We start from the raw sequence: 23,425 nt of genomic DNA, 5'->3' as shown, positions 1-23,425 counted from the left end.
AAACATTCTGAGGTCAGGTATCAGTCAGTTTCTAAACGCTCATTCACACCATGCGCATTGAAAGCTGGGTTCACGTGTGTTATTATTATTATTAGTGTGTTGATTAAGTTCACTGAGAGAACAAAACGCCATACAAGTGCATTGGTGTGTGTTGCATAAAAATGAAGCCTATGTCTGTATTTGTATGCCCTACACAAAAATGTGTTACAATGCATGTCAGTGTGTCACAAAGTGCTGTTGTGAATAAAGTTAAAGTGTTTTAAAGGGTAATTCCACTTTCTCAGGCGAATCTGGGAAAATGTAATTACCCGAAACCAATCTGGCCCGCAAAAACCGCCCTCCCTCTACCCTGCTCCTTCCCCTCCGCCAATGCCGGTGTACTATCCATAATCCGTACACGGCAGCGCAGCCCTTCGCTTTGTATTTCGAATTTCGCTTGCAAATGGAAAGCACTCATTGGCCAGCGCGGTCACCTGACATGCTGAGAAACAATTCTTGCTATGAAGTGCTTCTCATTGGTCAGCACGGCATGCAGTACCTTTTTTAAAAACGCACTGCAGTGAGCCCATAGAACTAAATGAGCAAAGTGAACCAAGTCCTACAAAAAAACAAAAATGAAAAGAAACAGCATGATGCAGCTCGATCGAGTACATTGCCACTGTTCGGGGGACACGAACACCAGCAACCGTGTGGTTGAGCGTGGCTGCTGGTGTTAATGTACCCCTCAAAGCATGCTTTTTCTGGGTCTGGCACAGCCAGTTAACAAACATTTTAGAAAGAGACCAGCAATGGCAGCCCTTATATTCCCCTTAAAACAGAGTCACTTTAAAAGGCAGGTCTGCAGTGGTAGCTTACATTAGTACAGATGTCCCAATTCACAGAAAGAAACACAAAACTGACCACCCAAATAGGTGAGGATTATCCTGATGGCAAGTAGAACCATTTTCGTGGTTCAATTATGAGCAAACGGATGCAACTCTACTACTACCACCACCTTTTACAAAATTTCTGATGCCCTCCACCTGCCCATGTCAATGTCGGCTGTCAAATATGCCTGAAAACAAATCAAAAAGGTTCAGCTATATGCAGGCAGCCAACACTAAATAAGTCACATCAAATGTTAATGGCTAATCGATCCTGTACACATTTAATCACACAATAAATAGACATTATCAGTTGCTAACATTCTTACGGGTCAGGAAGATAAAAGATGGATTACCACTTTTACATGTAAAAGTTTAAAAAACAAGAAATGCTGCACAAAGCCTGAAAAAGGAAAGAACGCCATATCATCATAATTGAAGGTGACCATTTGTGAACAAAAAAAAAACAGACACTAGCAGGTAAATGAAAATACCTCTATAGTCAGGGTTCTATTATAATGGATATGCCAAATTCCAGGGGGAAAAAAATAAAAAAAAATCAGTGACAGGATCTGAAACTGTCTTGGCTACCGTTAGCGGACGCTTCAAAGGAGACAAACAGGAAACGCACTTCCACTAGAAGTTACTTTAAAGAAAACAAACAGAAGAACAATGCACTGCATTAAATAAAAACAGTAAAACAGAAGGGCTTAAAGAGACATCACAAACACACACAAAAAAAGCCAAAAAAGGGTAAGGTGACCAGTGAATCCCCATCAGCTGTGCACCTGCAAGTCTCAACTTGCCTTAATTGCATGCTGGGACTTGTAGTTCTGCAAAAGGAAGGGAGTTGCAGGTTGCTCATCTTTGCTGTAGAGAATTCAGCATAAACACTGATTATGCCTTCTGACTTCCACCAATGACAGAACTATTGTACCCACTCTGTGCCAGTACATGGTGTACCTATATGGAGTGAGCACAGTTCAAAACAGACAAAGGCCAGACAAGCAGCAACCTTTGTCACGTGACCTATTCTGATACATATATACATACTTGATTTGCCTGGTCTGCTAGGAGTCCACACAATCAGAGAGTACATACAATACTTCTCTTTAGCAAACATGTCAGCTCCAAAAACCATTTGTGCTTCAGTATTAAATAAACACAGCGGACATGGAAGATTCTTGTGACATGTACATCCACATACAGTTATCACTGTCTTCTCTAACAGCAGGACATAGGCTGCTTAGTGTAAAACTACATAACAAGAAAGGCGTTTGTAACATTAAAAAAAAAAAGAGCATTTTCAGCAGTAAAAATCAGAAAATACTTTCTCTATTTAGGACCTTAGCACAATTGCAATCTAATAACGCCATATTCACACTATAGTAATCCACCAGATATTAGACAATGTCGGGGGAGGGGCAGAGCATGGCAGACTCAAGAAAAAAAAAAAAAGGAAAAGGATGGTGAGGGGTATACAAGAGATCCAGTAACAGCATTACTGGTTTAGACCATGCACAACCAATATGCCCATGGAGTGCCGGAGGCGCCTGCATTAATATGTGACATTCCATTTCCAACTGGCACTGAATGGGCCTGAATGTAGCAAATACACATGGCAAGTGCAATTTATAGTCTTTCGGGGGGTGCTGCAAACACGGCTGGAGAAGAGGAGCGTGACTGGACAGAGAACTGGTGATGGTCACTTGCAGCTACCTCTCTTACATCTGGTTACCCTTGAAAGCATTCTGGGCAGCACTGCTCGCGGCTGTAGAAGCAGCATTGGCTGCGGCAGTCTGCACGGTTTTGTTAGACATCACCCCTGTAGCAAATTCTTGCTGGGCTTTTTCGAAGCTGGCGCCCGTTGTCCGGTACAGTCCGTGCACCTGAGAGGCAGGAGAAAAAGAAGAGTCACAAATTAAACGGTATTGGGCAGATGATGTATTAAACCATCTATAATAGATGCTGACAGATCAGTATATGCTCTACAAATCACTTCTCACACCAAAGCTGCCAAATAATGCCGTAAACACGTTTATATTTTCTTGGTTCAGCCCACAGGTAGAACAAAGAAAATAGAACAGATTCCTCCATTAATGCTGAGCAGCGTAGATTAGAAGGATCTCTGCTGTTTTTATTGTATTCTGACTGACTGTATGCTGGCTGATTGGCTGCAAGCACCATTCACCCGAAAATCTTCCTGCACGCTCCTTCAGCAAAAGTCAATCTAATGATCGGCTTCCGCCGAGGGAATAGGGTCACTAACAGCCAATTTTGGCTGATTCCGGACGAATTGGATGCAATTTGTTGCATATGTACCCCGCTTCAGAAATAGGAACTTTAGTTTGTACTGTTAGTCTGGAACAATTGTTAAGTCTGTACATTGAATACATGTAAACACATGCATGCAAATGTACATGAGTGTGTGAAAGAAGTTTTTACAGCATTTCTAGCAACCACACAATGTACCTGGGAAGCTGTGAATGCCAACGCTGCCCACAAACACCAGAGAATGTCTGCAGGCGCCCAGCTTCTGCCCTCAGCAGGAAGGTTCAGGCTTTCCTGCAGACTGTCTCTGCCCTACCTTATCTCAGATAGAACAGCAGTAATCAGACAATTATGACATTACAATGGTTTTGAGTCAGTTTTATTTTGGGTTTTTAAAATGATAAAACATTTTAACTGAAGTTTTGTAACAACAGATATAAAATCTTTGTCTTACAGATAAATGAAAGCATGACACTATGGGTTACCTAAGTGGAAAGAATGTCAGTAGCAGCCTGCCTTGTAGCTGGCTTTGTCTAAATGAAAACTTCTAACTGAACCATCTGACGAATCACCGGAATAGGGCCATTCAGTCCTGTACACAACAGGATGTTTACAACAGACTCCTAAGCAGTCTCTGGAAGACATCCTTTGGAGACTAAAGATCCATCTGCTGGCACATTATGGCAGACTTCTATACTAGTCTGCTCTCCTCAACACTCAACAGAGCTTCCACAAACATACATGTCCATAATCAGCTCCCCTTCCACCAGTTAAAATCACCTTCCCTTTGCCTTCCCCCCAATCATGTTCAGCCCCATTTCCCAGTGGTCCATAAGCAAAACACTCCTATCCCTTGTCCTCAATGACCTCCCACTCCATCTCCTCTCATTTCCCCACTCTATGGTCATCTCCTCCCTCACCTCTCTTTAACTGCACCTTTTGCTCGCTCACTCTGTGCCCCTTATACCCTACATCAGGGGTCGGCAACCCCCGGCACGCGTGCCCAGCCTGGCACGTGAGACCTTGACAGCTGGCACGCGAGTCGACCTGTTTGCTTGTAGTTGACAGCTCCCTCGAGCCGGCTGTCAATTACATTTACTGGCCCACCCACCTCAGTGACGTGGCTGAACGGCATAGGAACGCAGAGGCGCGCTGACGGAGCCCTCAGCTCGTTCTGCGCATGCTCCTGCCTGAAGGATCCCTCTTGTGCCAGCCCGCCAGACAGGAGCGGGCTCACCCACGCCTGATGTGATGGGACGGGATTACTGTACCCTGCCCGACAGGAGGAATCTACTGCACACCCTGCCCCAGCACAGAAAAAGGAGCCAGACGATCATCTGGAATATACAGCAGGTACCACATGTATACTGCTCACATACATAAACATTAAAACTCCTTCCAACACACATGCATGCCCTCACAAATGCACAGCAGTATATTGATCCACAAATAGCTTTGATTTTATTCCTGCCCTTATATGTAGAACAGGAATAAAATCAGTGCTTTTTGTGGTTAATATTACTGTGTGCACTTGTATGGGTCTGCGTGTGTGCCTAATATGCCTTGGTCCATGTAGGTAAGGAAGGCTGCTTCTAAAATAAAAAAATTTCAAACACGAGAAACTGAAAACTTATCAGTCATACAGTTTCTGTGGCTGATATGCAGGCTAAAGTGTGGTGAAATGGTCATGGTGTTTACTGCTGGTCTGCGATCTAACTCTGCAGGGTATTGGTGTTGCTCTGAGGTCTGGCATTCAAAGAATGCATTGGTGCTGGTCTAAGGTCAGCTGAAAGTAACATCCTACAGGCCAGACATAGCACAACTGAGCCATCAAAGACACAGGGATCATGTTAAAACTGTAAGTCCAGTATACTTTTCAGCACATGTAAATATGAATATGGTTTGTGTGTGCACTAGTTATTAAATGTTTTCACTAATAGATGTGCTGCTAATGGCAAGGTAAACACATGAAAAAAAATTGTGAGTTTAACTTACTATTAGCAGTACAGCTATGAGTGGAAAAATTGAAATGTATCTAACACCATGGCGTGCTATTGTTCACTGGCACCCGGTTGTCTGATGGTTTAAAAAATGGCACTTGGTGTGTAAAAGGTTGCTGACCCCTGCCCTACATCTTCACAATCTGTCACACTTAGGCTGGCCATACACGACTCGAATGTTGTGGCGCAAGTGGCCCTGCCAACATTACAAATGGCTTGACAAAATTAAATTAAAAAAGCCAGGTGGAAAAAAAAAAATCAACCAACCAGGGAGTGCAGCCAATCAGCTGCAGTCACTGATTAGGTATTCTGACTGCTGCGGGTGTTGACTGTCACAACACAATAGTTGGCAGGAGAGATTGTTTAATGTGGGGGGGAGGATAGAGTGGTTTCTCCCATTCAGCCCCAACTTTAGTTTCTGTGCATTGATCAGATCTAATGAAATCGTTATGCCTAATTGCCCATTCAACAATGTGTTATCAATCACTATAAAGCCAAAAACCAATCAGCGTAAGTTAACCCACACTTGAACACAAATTTGAATAATACTAAAGAAAACTCCACCTGGGACACCCCCCTTGTGATACATTTGTATTGTGAAGCGAGAGATTTACCTGTAGGCCCGATTCACACCTGGGCGTTTTGTAGCGCGTTCCCACGCTCTGCAAAACGCTCAAACACCGAAATCCCATTATTTCCTATGGGTATGGTTCACACCTGGGCGTATTACAGACCGTATAAACGCGCTACAAAACGCCCTACGCCCAAAGTACAGGAGCTTCTTTGGTGCGTATTTGCCGCGCGTATCCATTGGGATACAGCCAGGAAACCCTCGGAAACGCGCGTTTGTAGCACATTTTTTTTACCGCTACTCGCGGTAATAACGCGCATCAAACGCGTATATTCGATACGCCTAGGTGTGAACCCAGCCTTATCCAGCATTACATTGCTTTTACATAGCAACATGTGAATATTCTGTACTGGTCACATGTGAAACTTTAAGAGCCATTACAGGCCTAACAGAACTAAATAGGTTATGGTCATTATTATGACTTGATTATGTTGATCCTCAGCTTAAAATACTAATGTAACCAGAGTTTCCAGGGGGACTGGACAAATATATGTGAAAGGGATGTAGATATTTACATATTATTCACTCCCTGCTTACCATGAAAGTTCATTAAAGCCTATTTCCACAAAACATATGACACAGACCGGTAATGATGCACCAACCCCGCAGTCACATAATATCGTGACCTCCTATTCACCCAGCTAAGCACAGTCTTCTCCTCGGCTACCTGGCTTCATTTCCAGACACAGGACACGCTACACCCACTGAAGAGAAACTGACATATGAATGTAACCCTGCCCATATGATCACAACTTCATCAATATTTGCTGCCCCAACCTGCCACCTCTAACCATATGTAATGTAAAGAATCTGATTCCATAGGCATTTCCTCGGCTTATATTCGGGACGGCTTATACTCGAGTATATACGGTACATGTCGACGTGTGATAGAAAATGTTCACAAGCAGGTATGCATTAGAACAAAAAGTCTGCTGACCGCAGAAAAAATAATACTGTATTAGAAATAATTCACAAATCTAGTTATAACAGTTCATGTCACATCCTTACCTTTTTAAACATTGCTAGTGATATTACTGCAGAAGCTGTGAATAGGGCAGATATTATAATCATCATTATCCCCACTGGAATATTCATGTTTAGTGCAGTAAGTGCAGAAATCCATCCACTGAAAGAAAAAGTCCAGCAATTAGTATTCCAATTCTTTACACATTATTGATACCGCATTGTATCTCATAAAGACCACTACACACAAAAAAAAGCTGGTTTACGTTAGAATGTTTAACGGCATCTGCAGAAAAGTCAGGGAACAAACTAGGAGGTATTAACAGATTTGTCTAAAATGTCAGCTATCAGAGTAATAAACTGCAAAGATAAAGACCAAATATATCACCGCATGTGCATATTAATATACATAGCTATAAATAAAGCTGAACTCAAGGCAGATACACTCAGACAATGTCGGCACCTGCAATGAATCTTTGTGGGAGGTTGCATCATTCGAGCGGAGTATAATTCCACATATACTATTATTGAGAACACCGCCAGCAATGTAAACAGCAAAGCTCTTGCACTCTGACAGGTACTAAGGTTCTGCATCGCTGAAGTAAAGCTATAGTAAAAGACCGGAGCAAGAAGGAAAAGAACCCCCTAACAAAATCTGGCGGGATAGAAAAATCAAGGTGTTAATTCTTCAGCTCCCAGAGATAAAATGAATATGTTTTTGTGCTTCTTGCACCAATATTTAACTATATGAGAAGTGAATTCCTAAATGTTGTATTTGCAAATAACACACAATAAATATAATCTGGGGTGAACAATGAAAGCATCTGGTAGCTATAAAAAACACATCCACTTTAAATTTCCGACAGCTTCTTCAAAAATCAAATCTAGTGCAATACAATGTTTGGCAGCAGTACAACTAAGTATTCTCGACACAGTTAGAAGAACAAATGTAAATCAGACTTCTCTAAAAATTCACCTTCATTACCATTCATAAAACGGAATACTTCCATATGTTACCTGCACTTACTAATGAAATGGATGTGCAGACGCGGGGGGTAGGGTGCTTGTATGGTTTACAGGCTAGTGTCAAGACAAGCTCAAGGGACTTATTGGGCACCACCCTGTATGCTTGTGGGGGAGGACTAGTAGTTCTTAGAGGGCTACACCTTTTGTAAATAAAAATGGCAGACACACAACCACGCACTGCTGGTGTATCAATACAGTACCCACTCTGAACATTCACTTCCTACAGCCACATCTACTGCATCTGTAGGAACAGAGAAAGCTATACCAGTCCTTATAAGCTATTATATTAAAGAAGAACCCATACCCCAGACCTATATCTGTAAAATAACAACAGAAGCACCTTTAGAAATGTTTAATAATGACAATCTACAAACAGATACTTGCAGGTAATTGCCGGCTTTGTATTCTTTCCATAACTTATTTCTCTTTTCTAGCCCAGTCTTCGGACAGTGGCCATTTTTTTTTTTTTACTAAAGGGCAGGTTACTAGTTCTCCCTTGACTTTCTGGAACTCTGGCACATGTGACTAGGACATGTGACCATACACATAATCTCAGGGGAGGAAAATGCCTTTCCCTGAGATCTTGTGAGATTACAGATGAGATTTCCCAGCAATGCTCTGCTGATGTAACCTTCCCAGGATGCAACACTTGGGCACGATTACATCATTTGTGCCAGAGAAGACCAGGAAGTGGGGGGAAAAAGAAATTGTAAGTCAAATAAAAATATATTTAACCAATGAATGTAAGATGATTTCACATCAGCTCGCAGATCTGTATGCTGATGTGATTTTTATGTATACTGAGACCGCCCCAGCCGGGACGGATCCCGACAATATTGTTGAGATCCACCCAGCTGCGTGAGTGACAGCGGGCTCTGCCTATCTAGAGGCAGAGCCAGCTGTGCCCGCCCTCTCCCCCGGCTGTTCCTCCAGTCTGCACTGGAGGATCGGAGAGGGGGGAATCCCTGCAGGAAGCCATGACCGACAGTCATGGCTCTCTGCAGGGAGTGGATCGAGAAGTGAGCGACGGTATGTGTTCGCTCACTTCCCGATCTATTGAGCTGACATGTGACAGTTTCACTGTCAAACATCGGCTCGAACTATGAGGGAGAGTGATTTTCACTCACCTCATAGTTCTCCTTTAAGGGAGCTGTGTGATAGGAAGCAGTCACTGTTCGGCCAACAATTTTCCACCCAGCTCAGTCAATTTTTAGATTGATTTTTGCTGAGCCGGGTGGTGCTGACAAGGTGATGCAGGAATTGTCCAAAATCTGGGCTGTGTATGGCTGGCTTTATACGCAAGGCTCAGAATAATTAAAAGCATTCCAGCTCTAGATATTCCCATTTTTCAGACCCAAGCCAATGACATGACTTACCAGTTACCCCAGCCTTTAAACCCGGCAGCTTGTAGAACATGCACAGCGAACTGACAGATGTACACAAAGAAGAACACAAAGAACCTGAAAGAGCTGTCACTCCTGCAGAGAAACAAAATATAGGACAATCAATATTCAAATTGGGAAGTGGGGTTATATTACACATTTATAACATGTAGACTGTATTTGCTTATTGCCCTATGTGATGCCTACATGTGATGCGGAAAATGCGGAGTCTTAGTGATTGAAAGAACTGAAATCTAGGGTTGCACAGATACCAAGTACAGTACTCGGTACAAGTACGAATACATGTACCGATACTTTTGAGCTCCAAGACTACACTAGAGAAAAATTAAAAAATTAGGAGGCAGCTGTCATGTGTAAGGAGCACACGGAGCTCCTGGGATTTGTAAATCTCTGTTTTAATTACGATTTTGTTTTTATAAATATAAATAAAGGGATGCACAGATACCAGTTTTGCGAGTACGAGTACTGGTACTTGCCGAGGACTTACAAGTACGAGTACTGATACATTTTTGTTTATTGTCATGTGACAGTTTTTCTAAAACAATACAGACTAATGATTTCAGGACAGTGGTGGAGTACCAGAGCCAGGTCCCAGCTGTAACCCGGTAGTTCTCATGAAAATGCCAAGTATCGGCACGGGTACTCGAAAAGTATCGGTGCATCCCTACAGTGAAATCCAATGAATGAAAGGGGGAGGCTGGGGAGAGCATGCTCCCCAGCTTATGCTGAATGCCCTACAGCCAGAAAATGAGGCAGGCTCTGTGTGGCTTACTGCAGCTTCTAATGCAGGCAATGAGAAGCTCACAGTGTGCAGTGAAATCAGAGTGAGTAATTTTAGTAAAGGAGGGCAGCTTTTGTAACTGTCTAAAGGTGCCCATACACCTTACGACCATCGCAAGACCTTTGTCTTGCGATGGTCGTAAGCTCATTGAAAGCTCGTACGATCTGCCCATCTTGGACGGGCAGATCGTACTTGCGATCATCGAAAGCCCGCCCCGCTGAGGGGCGGGCTTCTGATGACCGCAGTGAGGGGCGGGCTTCCGATCTCTGCAAACGGGCAGTGTGCGCGTGCGCACACCGACCGTTCGGCAGTTGTAGAACAAGCAGGCCATTAACCTGCCGAGAATCGTACGATTCTCGGCGGGTTTTCCAGCCTGCTTGTTCGACAGAAGACGTGCGACCGTACAGTAGAAACGGTCGCACGCCTTCCATACACTGTACGATTGTCGTACTATCGCAGGATTTCCCGCGATTCTCGTACGAGAATCGTACAGTGTATGGGCACCTTTAGACTGAAGGCAAGGTTGGAGTTCAGCTATAAATATGGGGCCCTGTTATTTTCTTAATGTGATGCTATTTTGTAAAACGGAGAGGCATCACACAAAGATGACATGATCCTGGGATCATCCTGGCAAGCTGATACACACCCTGGATAACTGAATCCATTTACAACTTTATGCGCCATCTTGCAGACTTTCCCTTTATAGATTCTTTAGTTCAGCCAAGTGTAAAGTGTGTTTTCATTTACCAGAAAGTACGCTGTCTTGTCCGCCAGACAATGTGTTCAGTATCGAGAAGCTTTGAGCTTTTGTGTAAGGGCTTCATTAAAACTCTATTTATGGAAATAATCAGGAAGGGAAACAAGCCTTCAAGTGGGCAGCTTCCATATGGCCCTCAGAGTGCTGCTGAAAAGTCTCTGTTAATTTTTTACCTTAACTATTTCTGTACTTTTCTTCAACCTTTTACCAGATTTGAAAAAAAATCTTACAAGTTTACTGGAAAATAAGGTTCAGGCCAAGTGCTGAATATAGATATCTGTTCTGCATGGTGGTCAGGCATGCAACCATCTTAAAACATCCGAGCCTGTGGCTGGAATCCAAAATAATGAGAATGCATGCCGTAGACATCTATGGCACGGACTTATCAGAGAAAAAAACAAATCCAGATTAGACACAATTTGTATCCTGCTTATCCTATTTCCAAGATGACCCCCAGCTGGCAATTCACAGACATTACAAACTCATTCCATTGGGCTGAAAAAAAAGCCACAATGGGAGACTCAATTAAGGTCTATGGGCACCTTTCAATGAAAACTGACATGAGATAATCATGGAGGTTGCCACCACTGACCTTGGTTTCTGAAAATGCTATCTGTCTGGCTGCTACACTGACCATCTAGCATTCGTTCCTTAAGTCACTGACCACTTAACAAGTATGCAGATAAAATACTTCGTCCTGACGTTCCAAATATACATCCTTGTTCTGAAACAGTGACTCCATACAGCATAACATCCAGGAAACTTCTGTAAGAGGTAAGCCATGGCAGCCCCCATTTAAGTTTACTTTATGCAGCTTGATGCCAGACACTTTAAAGGAGAACTATGACATGAGTGATTTCCACTCACGTCATAGTTCTAAGCCGACCTGTGACAATGAGACTGTCACAGGTCGGCTCAGTAGATCGGGAGGTGAGGGAACACATACCGGGTTCCCTCACCTCTCGATCCTGTCACGGCTCTCTGCCGTGACAGGGGGAGGGGCTGGATTCCCCTCTCCCCGCTCCGATCTGCCAGCGCGGCCTGGCGGAACGGACGGGGGAGGGGGCGGGTACAGCTGGCTCTGCCTCTAGATAGGCAGAGCCAGCTGTCACTCACGCAGCTGGGCGGATCCCGTCATCTAAGTCAGGATCTGCTCCAGGTGCGGCGTCTCAGTATACCGCGAGCTGTAGCTCGCGGTATACTGAGCTTAGGGTGATGGGAGGACGCTAGTTTGTGTCCTCCCGTTACCCCAAGGAGAACTATGGGGAAAAACACTGCCCACATAGTTCTCCTTTAAAAATGTTTTGCATGTGCCGTTCCAACATATTTATTGACAACACAAAGAGCAACATGGTGAAGTTCTTATTGCACCATTAGCCCTCATTCACACGAGTAACGGCAGCCCGTACAGATGAGTGCTGCGTGCACGGCTGTATTGGGCAGCTCCCGGGAAGGACAGGTGCTGCGTGTGATTATACGCAGCAGCCTGTCCTTCTCTATGGGAGTACGCGGCCATACGCTCACCCGACCTGCGCGTCCGTCCGTACTCGTACGCTGACAGGATGGATCCTATCTGCGTCCGAGCAGGGACACCCGCACCCATACGGACGTGCAGGTCGGGTGAGCGCATGGCCGCGTAATCCCATAGAGAAGGACAGGCTGCTGCGTACAAAATTACACGCAGCACCTGTCATTCCCGGGAGCTGCCCGATGTGAATGAGGACTTAGAGGCGAGTTTATTTTGTGGAGCAGGTCTGTTTAGCTCATTTTATAATCCGCATGTACCCGACACTTCGAGGCCTGCGGAACTGTTAAACGTTTTATTTTAGGGCCCATTCACACTAGTCAATCTCTTAAAATGCAGCTATCACTATTTACATTTTTCTTCTTTAACTTTATTGTTAGTGTACACTGTGTACACTGTGTACACTCCATTCAAGCCACTGTACAACAGCAGGGTGTGCTGGCGTGCAGTGACCTGCAGGGGCATTCAGTGTGCTGTAAAATAATGCACCACCCATCACATCTGAGTTGTGGTGTGAACAAGGTCCTTGTGTGACCGGCGTTGACCGGTGTGGTAAAACACAGATCACCGCTGTATGTGTGAATGGGCCCTAAGTGTATCCAGTGTTAATGCACACAGTGGTTACTGATTATTATTTTTCTGTAAACATGCTATATAAAATACAAAGCAGAAGTGTAAGTTATAAAGAAAATTGCTGATAGGCAACTTTTTTTGGCAGAAGTCTCTCCTGACAACAATCATCTAACTGCCTGTGAGCAATTTTTCTGTGCAGCTCAGTACACAGATCGGGAAAGCCGAGATGAAGTAACTCCCATGCACACGAGTTACTTCAAGCCAGCCAATCAAGAGGCCAAAGTCGCTGAACATGGAAGACGACTAGCAACAGAGGAAAGGGTGAACTTCTAAAATGTAATGGCTTTTAAAAATCAAGAACCGAGAGATTTGCTACACAATATAAGCTTAAATATTTACTGTACCTGAATGCTCCATAAAGTGGTCTGTACCAGCAAACAAAGGAGCAAGGGGTGAAAAGCAAAAACCACAGGATCGCCAACCCAAAGTCAACCCCTCGGCTTGAATCAACGCAGAACCAGGCCAGGCAACCGAAAATATTTACAAAAAGGGAGACTGTATGAACTGTAAAAAAAGAAGAATAGCACAAAAAAAGTCAAAACCCCAAATCAAACGCTGTTTACTAAGCTGTGCTGTCAGCGGTTAATACACAGTGATATCTCTGAAAGATTCTCTGCCACGTCTTTGCCATACAAATGTTATTACTGAATTATGCTGGATACGGGATATAAGAGGAATTCCACATACATAATAAAAACAACATATCATCTAGTTATATTGTTCATTAAAAAATGCTAGTAAAATTGCCAAAAAAGACTAAGAGGGGCAAGAATATGCATTGTGAGCCATTCAGGCTTAAAAAAAGAACTAACCTATTGCCTGCTATATGCTAGCAGTGCAGAGCCGCCCTGCAGCTGGAAATGATCAGGATATTGTCGGGATGACTCTGCTACCTGATTGACAGATGGCTCGGCCTCTCTAGAGCCAGCTGTGACAACCCCTCCCCCACCCCCCTGCTCTGTCCAACCAGTGAGCACTGGAGGAACGGAGAGAGGAATCCCTGTAGGGGGAGCTGACTGAGAAAAAAATCGGGAACTGAGCGATCAGTGGCTTGTGATCGCTCAGTTCTCAATCTATAGAGCTGACGTGTGACAGCTGCAGTGTCACATGTGAGCTCTAACTATGGGGATGTCCCAATAGATCTTCTTTAACTATCTAAAACCAGAACAAAAATGTATATATTGAAAATACCAGTCCTTAGATAAGGTGGCTGACTCAGTTTACAATTTTCAGGCTAAGAACATTTTTAGCAAGTATAGAAAATGCCTGTTAACCTTGCCAGAAATGCAGGGATCTTGTCACGACCTATGAGCTCAATAGAAAGCATAAAGAACAACAAAAGGCAGACATGTTTGAAGTCCAGCCTGTGTGAAAACATTGCTCCCCCAATAGGTACAGCGAGTGCAGCCACCTAGGAACCGGAAGCGTTTAAGTAGCTTACCAGTTCAAGATAAAAAATGGGAATGTAGGCAATACATCTAAGAACTGGTACGCTGCAGTGTATTCGATTTTCCTTTTGGTTTTACATACACAGTAATCGCTTTGTATAATGATAGTAATCGAACAGTTATGAGGTACTTAGAGCTGAGGGGGTAGGTGTTCAGCAAGCTTGGAGGAAATGGGGAACACAGCTGTCTGATGTGCTTACAGTGAGCATGCAATTGGCATACGATGTTCAGTAGTCAAATGTGACGTCAGCTATGGGCTATATAACATGACACAAATATGTACATCAGAGAAGATTGTGTCAGTCTATGATCTGTTCTCTGGCAACTTCTCCCTTCCCTCATTTATTTATTATAGGTATTTATATAGTGCCGACATTCACATCAGTCCCTGCCCTCAGGGAGCTTACAATCTAAAGTCCCCATTTCACATACAAGGCCAATTTAGACAGGAGCCAATTAACCTTCCAACATGTCTTTGGAGTGTGGGAGGAAACCGGAGTACCCGGAGGAAACCCACGCAAGCACAGGGAGAACATGCAAACTTCTTGCAGATAGTGACCTGGCTAGGATTCGAACCAGGGACCTCTAGTGCTGCAAGGCCGAAGCGCTAACCACTACGCCACTGTGCTGCTCAGTTAACTACCGTATGTGCGCTTGCTGTGATACTCTCCATACTCCTTTACTGCTTACACTAGGGAAAATCTAAAAATGATTGCACATATTAGACCAACCAGGTCTTCTTGCCAAACTTACACATCCACAGGTAGTACATAATCTTCACAGTCTTCTGAAATTCCACAGGAATATCCATTGAGAAATCTTGGTAAAAACAAGGACCAACTGGGAAATTTGTAGGGAGTGGAGGCCAATTATTCTTTCTTCCTAAAAGATGAAATTTGGCACAATTTATAACAGATAAAGAAGTATTGAAATGATAAGAACATTTCTTAATTCTTTCCCTCTTAACCATCCCATACACATTAGAATGTGTACCTCTTATAAATGAATGCTGGCTGCAGCTTCTAGCAGCTTTGTTAACAACAGCTCTAAATGGGAGGGTGAAGTGCAGTACAGCACCCGCACTGGATGCTTCACAATCTTGCACTGGCCATCCATACATTAGCTTAGGACTTATGGATGGGTATATGGGCAGGCCCTTAAATTGTTAATTCAGCTAGATATGATTTACACACCTACGATAAACTACATAGACAAGAGCATGCCACTCTGCTTCCCCATTCATTTCTCCACCTTGAGTTCTTCACTTGGCTATGAACGTCCAACCCCATCTATGGTAGATGCAATTGCTCTACTTCCTAAACAAATCCCTTTCAGCCTCTAGTGTCAGGAACACAGCTCTGTGCAACGACACGCAGAGATGAACAGCTATTACACAAGTATATCCCAAGAGGACCTCCTTCTGTCTGCCTTGTAGAAGTTGTTCATGTACAACTCAAGGAAAAACACATTTGATACCAGTGGTAATCTCACATACAGAACAAGACTGGATTCAACATACTGTATGTACACCAAATCCCTGAATAATGACCTCATGAAAGTTCATATCTTTGGCATGAAAATGTCAGTGTAAAAGTGCTATTTAATATGCTATAGGAACTTGGAAGGGAAAGGTTACAATTAAATATCAAACTTGAAGTGACACTAAACTTAGGAGGTAAATCTTACAAATACATTCAAGTACCTTAATATTAACAACAATGTAACTTATTTGTGTATCACTCGGCTGTAGATCCTCAAATCATCTCTGAATTGGTGCCGACACTGTACTTCCTTCGGGAGGGTGGCTACTTTTGTTCCATGGTCCCTGTGTGTGTTGTAAAGTAGCCACTGCTCTAAGCTTGCTCCCGTGATGGGTTACAATCTTACATTTAGTTAACCACTTCCGGGCCTCAATATGTCTATAGACGGCGGCCTGTAGAAGTGGTTAAAACAAGAACACGGCTGCTGCAGCAGCCGTATTCTTGGTATCGTTTTGAACAGCAGACGATGGTAATGTACAAGCGACCCGCCGTCTGCATAGCCGCCGGATTGTTTGTACTGTGTGGCGCTATCCACTCCCCCCCCCCGCCGTTGACTTCCCCGGGCACCACTGTCCCTGTGCGGCACACGGGAGCGGCGAGGCAGGTCTCCCCGCAATGATCGGAGAGAGATCCAGCGGCTTCCACATGCTACATATCGCTACGAACGTCTGAGTGAGAGCAATAATTCTAGGGCCATTAATCACTGTTAACACTAAACTGATGAGCGGTAAAAGCTTTTAAAGTTTTCACTATGGGAAATTTTAAGGCTTGACACGGGCTTTACCCGATGTGATCCCGTCATTCATATTTAACAAAAAAAAAATGGGTATTATATTATGTTTCTGTGCACAAAATTTTTATTTCATTTATTTTTTCCTAAAAATACCGGTTTGATAAACATTTGCGCAAAAACCGTGCAGCAAAAAAAATTGCAACTAGCATTTTTTTTATTCTACAGAGCCTCTGCTTTCAGAACATACATCGTTTTTTGGGGGGCTGAAGCTGTTTTCTAGCCAAAAAAAATTATATTTTATCATGTGTGTGCAAATAGAAAGGAAATGCCCCGGACAGCAAGTGGTTAACTAACCTTTATTGAGATTGTAGTCTAACTAAATGTGCGATTGTAACTAGGGATGTCCCGATACCACTTTTTTTAAAGACCAAGTACTTTCCCTGAGGTACTTGCTGATACCAATTACCGATACTTTTTCTTAAAGGGACATGTGACATTTTTTCTAAAACAACACAGACAGATGATTTTAGGGTAGTTTCTCACCAGAGCTAAATACAGATGTCACCAGAACTGAATACATGTCCCCAAAGCCGAACACATGTCCCTAAGGCAGAATAGTATTCCGCTTTGGGGACATGTATTCTGCTGGTGGAAGAGGCCCCAGCCTCTTCTACTGGCAGACCATGTCCGTCGGCCGTCCGGCTGACCATCACGGCTGCTTTCCCCCCTGACCTCCATCCTTCTCTCAACCCAGTCCTCCCCTGTCAGCGGGCGGTGGGAACCCCCAGCTTTTAGCCCTGGGGCGGCCACTCCGACTGCACCGCCAGTAGTTATGCCCCTAAGGCTGTCCATGGCTATGCCTGTGCCAGGAAGGAGATAAGGTACCGGACAGGCACTGCCATGGACAGCTATCTGCAGTTACCCACAAGCGCGGGAACTCGTACAGCCGCTGCTGTTTAAAAATGTAAAGGGCTGGTATCGGCCTTAAGAATCGGGGCATTTTCACAAGTACTCGTGAAAATGCCTGGTATCGGGACATCCCAAATTGTAACCCATCACGGGAGCGAGTTGGTACAGTGACTACTTTATAGCACACATAGGGACCATGGGGGACAAAAGTAGCCACCCTCCAGAAGGAAGAACAATGTCAGCACCAATTCAGAGATGATTTTGGGGATCTACAGCTGAGTGATACACACTAAGATACAGTTTTGTTAATAGGGTACTTGAATGCATTTTTAAGATTTAACCCCTGAGTTAAGTGTCTTTAACTTTAACTGAAATAAGTATTACATCATTTGAGCTTTCAGGAGCAAACTTATTTTTTTTATACCGTGTACCTAAACCAAAACCTTTTTTAGTTTTGGATAGAGTGTGGATATAATGTGGAAGTGTTTAAACTCCTTTCTGGTTTTCCCTTGCTGTCGCTGTCTCCTCTGGTAACATTAACCCTCTCTGTTTGTCCTGACCTTTGTTACCAGGAGAGAATGTGAGATTATATAAAAGATATAATATTCATAATTCAATGATTGTCTCTAGAACACAAGGTGCGGGGAAATCGGATAGATACCTGTTCCAGTGACAACTGTCCCAGAGTGGATTGCCCCTCACTTTACAGAGATTTCTACTTACTTCCTTTTGTCTCCCCAATAGGACAAGGCCCTGGCACGTAAAAGAAAAATAAAATAACTGACACTGGGCATTCAATCTAAAAAGAGGACTGGTGCTGGAATGCAGGGCAGCGAGTCAGCAGGAGATCACATCAAAGAAAGGGTCAGTACTGCACTGAGAGCTGCTTATTTTAACTGTGCAAGGGTCCCGCTTTAAAAAAGAAAAATAGAATTGGCCTTATACATGAAAGTCAAGCTATACAGGCCATGTAACTTATCAACAGTAATACAAATGATGTGATAGTGTCTTCTTCTACAGAAATCAGCACAAAAATCATGACAAACTCACTCACCACCAGGCTGGTTTAGGCTCTGGATCTCTCGTTCCCTGCGATCCAATTCTGCTGCTTTCCTCTCCAACTCCTCCTGCCGTTTAAGGAGTTCAGCTTGAGCCAGAGCGTGTTCCTAAGGATAATTCAACATAGGGTTATACATGAATCTTAGATCATCAGCATTTGACTGATGTCCAGTCAAATGCTGATGATCAAATGCAGTTGTCCAAATGCAAAAAAAAGGTATACTAACTTTTGCAATTTGAGTGTATGCTGGAGGCTCTTCTGTCGGTTTCATTATAGCTGGCTGTGTGCTGGGGGCTGCTGCCGGCATTTTTACTTTTGCTGGTTGAGGCTTTTAAAATAAAGAATAAAAAAATAAAAAAATGGAAAAACGGCCAGTAAGAGTGAAATGTATTATTCCAAAATATATACAAAACTGCTGTGTAAATAGAAGACCCCAAATCAGACTTAAAGGAGAACTATGAGGTGAGTGCTTTTCACTCACCTCATAGTTCTTGCCGACCTGCGACAATGAAACTGTCACAGGTCGGCTCAGTAGATCGGGAAGTGAGCGAACACATACCGGCGTTCGCTCACTTCTCAATCCTGTCACGGCTCTCTGCCGTGACAGGGGAGGGGCTGGATTCCCCCCTCCGATCCCCCAGAGCTGACTGGCGGAACGGACGGGGGAGGGGGAGCTGGCTCTGCCTCTAGATAGGCAGAGCCAGCTATCACTCACGCAGCTGGGCGGATTCTGACATAATTGTCTGGATCCGCTTCAGCTGCGGGCGTCTCAGTATACCGCGAGCTGTAGCTCGCGGTATACTGAGCTTAGGGTGACGGGAGGACGCTAGTTTGTGTCCTCCCGTTACCCTAAGGAGAACTATGGGGAAAAGCCCTAGCCCCGTAGTTCTCCTTTAACTCATCCCCTTTGGGTCACAGATGGGCAGCACTTGTCAAAATTCATTCAAAACATTTCCAATAGGGATGCACCCATACTGGTTGTTCGGTATCGAGTGCGAGAACGGATATTTTTTTTTAGTACTCGCCAATACCGAGTACCAGTGCCTTGTGCCCTGATTATCAGGAAGACAGGCGGCGGATCATGAACTGGCATCCGGCTTCCAGGATGCCCATGAAGCCCAGGTTCTTTATGAGGCTGCCTTGCTTACTGACCAATCAGAAAGCCGGGCATTATTTTTTTAATTTAACTTTATTGCTATCATCACACAGGAGCTAACAAGCCCCTGTGTGATAGCATTTGGAGGTGACAGGTTTTTTTTAAGGAACCCGTCACCTCCAATACAGAAGTTCGAGCAGAGCATTGTGCTCAACCTCCATTGACAGCTTAGACAGGAAGGCCGAGCACAGCGCTCAAGTTCACACGGAGCAGACTATAGGAGTTGAGACCCCCTATTTATATGCATCAGCAGATCGAACCCAACAGGATTTGGCAATGGATAATTGAGCTGGCAGGGTTTAGTATTGGAGCAGGGAGGCCTAGTTCCGAATAGGAACAGGAGCCATCCCAGAACCAGATTAGTAAATTTCGGAAGGTATTTTTGGTGCCTGCTCTTCAGCAGTATCTACACCCTTTAACCTTAGCAGAATACAGGGAGGAGACTTACGGTTTTGGAGTCTGAGAATGGATTATACTCTTCTAACCCGGGAGGTGCATTTCTGGTCACCTGTGTAACTGAAGGATCCTGTAGATGAAAAGACACCATTCAGTACATGACTGTAGAAACTATTTTTATATATACTCCTAGCACTACTTTCATATACGGTACTCCATATATTCCTATACTACCACATCTGTCTTGCAGCTGCTATCTGCCACTGAATTTTATTGCATTTAAACTGTCTGAAACAAATCTAATGTTTTAAGATTATTTCTGTCATTCTGGCCTGCAGCCAGGGAAATTGCTGTGTGTAGACCATTCAGGTACATAGCTGCCGAACCTTCATAACGTATACTGTTTTAGTATGGAGAGTGGCCAAATGCTGGGGCTTCCCAGGGATTAGGTTAAAAGACCCATCCATGGCCAGCAACAGATCTCTCCTCTTTATCATTTTGATCTATACAATATTTTGCAAGGGATGAAGCTGAGCAGGGTGGGCCAGTCACAGAAGAATGTCACTAATGAAAAGGTTCAAAATGAACCCAAAGCTAACCAGCTTGATAAAACAAATTGGTACTCAAACTGCCGACACGCGTAAAGTCAAAAGCCTGAGTTTTACAAATTCTGGGGTTTGACCTTATTAACTGTGTTGGCGACAAAGCTAATACATCAAGCAGAAGCTCTGCGCTGGCACTTTTCCATTTTCTAAACAGTCACTGACCTTCCCAATGCATATTGATTTTACAAAATGTTGTGCAAAGCCCATGGGCTCTAAAAGTCCAAGAAACCATTTATTTTAGACTTTTAAAATGCCTTGTATAGTACATATGAATAAATAGAGCCTCAAACTGGTGGTGACCTGAAAGTGTAGGTAAAACTATACCACAGGTGGGGGTATTAAGTACTCATATAAGATCAGCTTAGCAAAAAAAAAATGCTTTGATTCATTTGAGCCTGCTTTGATCAGAAGAAGGAAGCTGACACTCTGTACTCCCAAAAACCACTTTAGTTGGGCGAGCCCCTCGGCTATTGTATTCCGACAGCGATGTGTGGGGTGTTTGGCGGAGAATTTTCATACTTGCTCCTTCAACAAAAGACAATTGAAAAGTCAACTTTTCCCAGATGGAGGGGTTCCACCTGGGCCACACACTGGTCAGACCAAACTAAACCAGTGTATGGCCAGCTTAAAGAGGAACTTTACTCTTATCTTCAAAATAACAACAGAGGCACCTTTAGAAATGTTTATAAATGGCAAACTACAAACACATACTTCTAGATAATTGCAACATTTTAATTCTTTGCACACCTTGTTTTTCTTCTCTCCATTCTTCTGACAGTGGCCATTTTTACTAAGGGCAGATTAATCCATCTCCCTTTACTTCCTGGAACTCTGGCACTCTATTAGCAAAAATTTATCTTATTTGTGTATCAGTCGGCTGTAGATCCTCAAATCATTTCTGAATTAGTGGAGAATTAGTGGAGAATTAGTGGAGATTCCCCCCTCCCCGCTCCGACAGCGCTGACTGGCGGAACGGACGGGGGAGGGGCGGGTACAGCTGGCTCTGCCTCTAGATAGGCAGAGCCAGATGTCAGTCACGCAGCTGGGCGGATCCCGGCATAATTGTCTGGATCCGCTTCAGCGTCTCAGTATACTGCGAGCAGCAGCTCGCGGTATACTGCGGCGTCTCAGTATACAGCGAGCTGTATACTGAGCCTAAGGTGACGGGAGGACGCTAGTTTGTGTCCTCCCGTTACCCTAAGGAGAACTATGGGGAAAAGCCTTAACCCCATAGTTCTCCTTTAAGAATGCCTCAATAGGACACAGTGCCCCATAGCATAAAGTTGCGACAGAGCAACAAAGGAACATTAGCCACTTGGTACAATATTTTAGGGATCTCAGTTTTGTACATGCCGCAGTGCACATCTTCAATGAGATTCCAACTGTATTTGAAAATGACTTAGGTGGGACTTCTAGGAAGAGGAAGAATCTGATCAAAGCACATATAATCACATTTAAGAGTTTTCATACTATACAGTTTATTCCTCGGGGCTCATTTAATGCACATTACAGAAGAAACAAAATAGAACAGGAAGGCTTTGTTTCTTTTGACAGCAATGCAGAGCGGAGATCTGAACAACTTCCATAGACTAAACGTCTGTTTAAAGTGTCCCTGCCTTTTCCTGTTGTTAAAAAGATAGGTTATACTGCTGGTAAATGCACGTATGTGATGGACCCAAAACCATATTTAGGCATAAAGGACCCAGACATCTAAGTTTGTCAGACAATATCAAGTGTGCCGGAAATAGTGAAGCTGGTTTTTGAGGGAAACTTTCAGTAACTAAGTCTGCATTAATTAATTCCCAACAGTGTCAAAATAAACCGAGGGTTTTATTACTAAAAGAAAAAAAAACAAGTTAAAGTGACACTACACTCGAGTTAAATCTAAAAAAATGCATTTACATACCTTAACTATTAACAAAATGTATCTTATTTGTGTATTACTCATCTGTAGATCCTCAAATCATCTCTGAATTGGTGATGACACTGTCCTTCCTTCTGGAGGGTGGCTACTTTTGCTCCCCATGGTCCCTGAGTGTGTTGAAAAGTAGTCACCGCTCCAAGCTCGCTCTCGTGATGGACTACAATCTCAATACAAATTAGTAAATAAATGTGAGATTGTAGTCCATCACAGGAGTGAGCTTGGAGCGGTGACTACTTTACAACACACACAGAGACTCACAGACAGGGAACATAAGTAGCCACCCTCCAGAAGGTAGGACAGTGTCGGCACCAATTCAGAGATGATTTGAGGATCTACCGCCGAGTGATACACAAAAAAGATACCTATTTTGCGGTCTATAAGACGCTCCGGACGATAGGACGCATGGCTTCTGTGACAGAAATTCTATGACAGAAATTCTGTCACAGAAACTGCAGTTAGTGACGGCTGAGACAGGTGGCGCTGTCTCAGTAATCACACAGAGCAGACGAAGAACGACGTTCTTCGTCTGCTCAATGGGCTCTATAGTGAGCTCCTATGGGGGACCGTGACGGGTCACGGTCCCCCAGAGGAACGGGGGACCCTGAAAACCACGGCGGGGGGCGGACACGATCGCCGATGCCGCTCGATTTAATACAAGGGATCTAATTAGATCCCTTGTATTAAACGAACAGCGGCTCCCACTGTACATTCAGCTCTGCTTGTCAGGAGCAAGGCTGAATGTACAAAAAGAAACTACTCGCCCGGCGCCCGAAACTGCATGTCCCGGGCGTCGGGCGATA

At 43.9% G+C, this 23,425-nt stretch overlaps 1 protein-coding gene across 3 annotated transcripts in view; it reads right to left on the bottom strand.

The window, feature by feature from the left end:
* Positions 1-2,158: 2,158 nt before the first annotated feature.
* Positions 2,159-23,425, bottom strand: part of SCAMP1 (secretory carrier membrane protein 1) — a 39,399-nt gene continuing 18,132 nt past the window's right edge. Inside the window, exons 2-9 of one of the 3 annotated variants that reach the window (XM_018557270.1) lie at positions 20,149-20,226; positions 18,771-18,872; positions 18,539-18,650; positions 15,055-15,183; positions 13,198-13,357; positions 9,131-9,232; positions 6,774-6,891; positions 2,159-2,752 (exon numbers count right to left, since the gene is read on the bottom strand). In XM_018557270.1, coding sequence (XP_018412772.1) covers positions 2,588-2,752; positions 6,774-6,891; positions 9,131-9,232; positions 13,198-13,357; positions 15,055-15,183; positions 18,539-18,650; positions 18,771-18,872; positions 20,149-20,226 — 966 coding nt within the window. In that variant the 3' untranslated portion in view covers positions 2,159-2,587. The remainder of the gene's footprint in view (positions 2,753-6,773; positions 6,892-9,130; positions 9,233-13,197; positions 13,358-15,054; positions 15,184-18,538; positions 18,651-18,770; positions 18,873-20,148; positions 20,227-23,425) is intronic. The other 2 variants (XM_018557271.1, XM_018557272.1) reach the window with 2 other exon arrangements.

This window comes from Nanorana parkeri, unplaced genomic scaffold (assembly GCF_000935625.1).
Source record: "Nanorana parkeri isolate BGI_ZX_2015 unplaced genomic scaffold, ASM93562v1 scaffold277, whole genome shotgun sequence".
Classification (NCBI taxonomy): domain Eukaryota; kingdom Metazoa; phylum Chordata; class Amphibia; order Anura; family Dicroglossidae; genus Nanorana; species Nanorana parkeri.
Note: the sequence above shows the minus strand (reverse complement) of the source record. Positions and strands in the feature narration are given on the sequence as shown.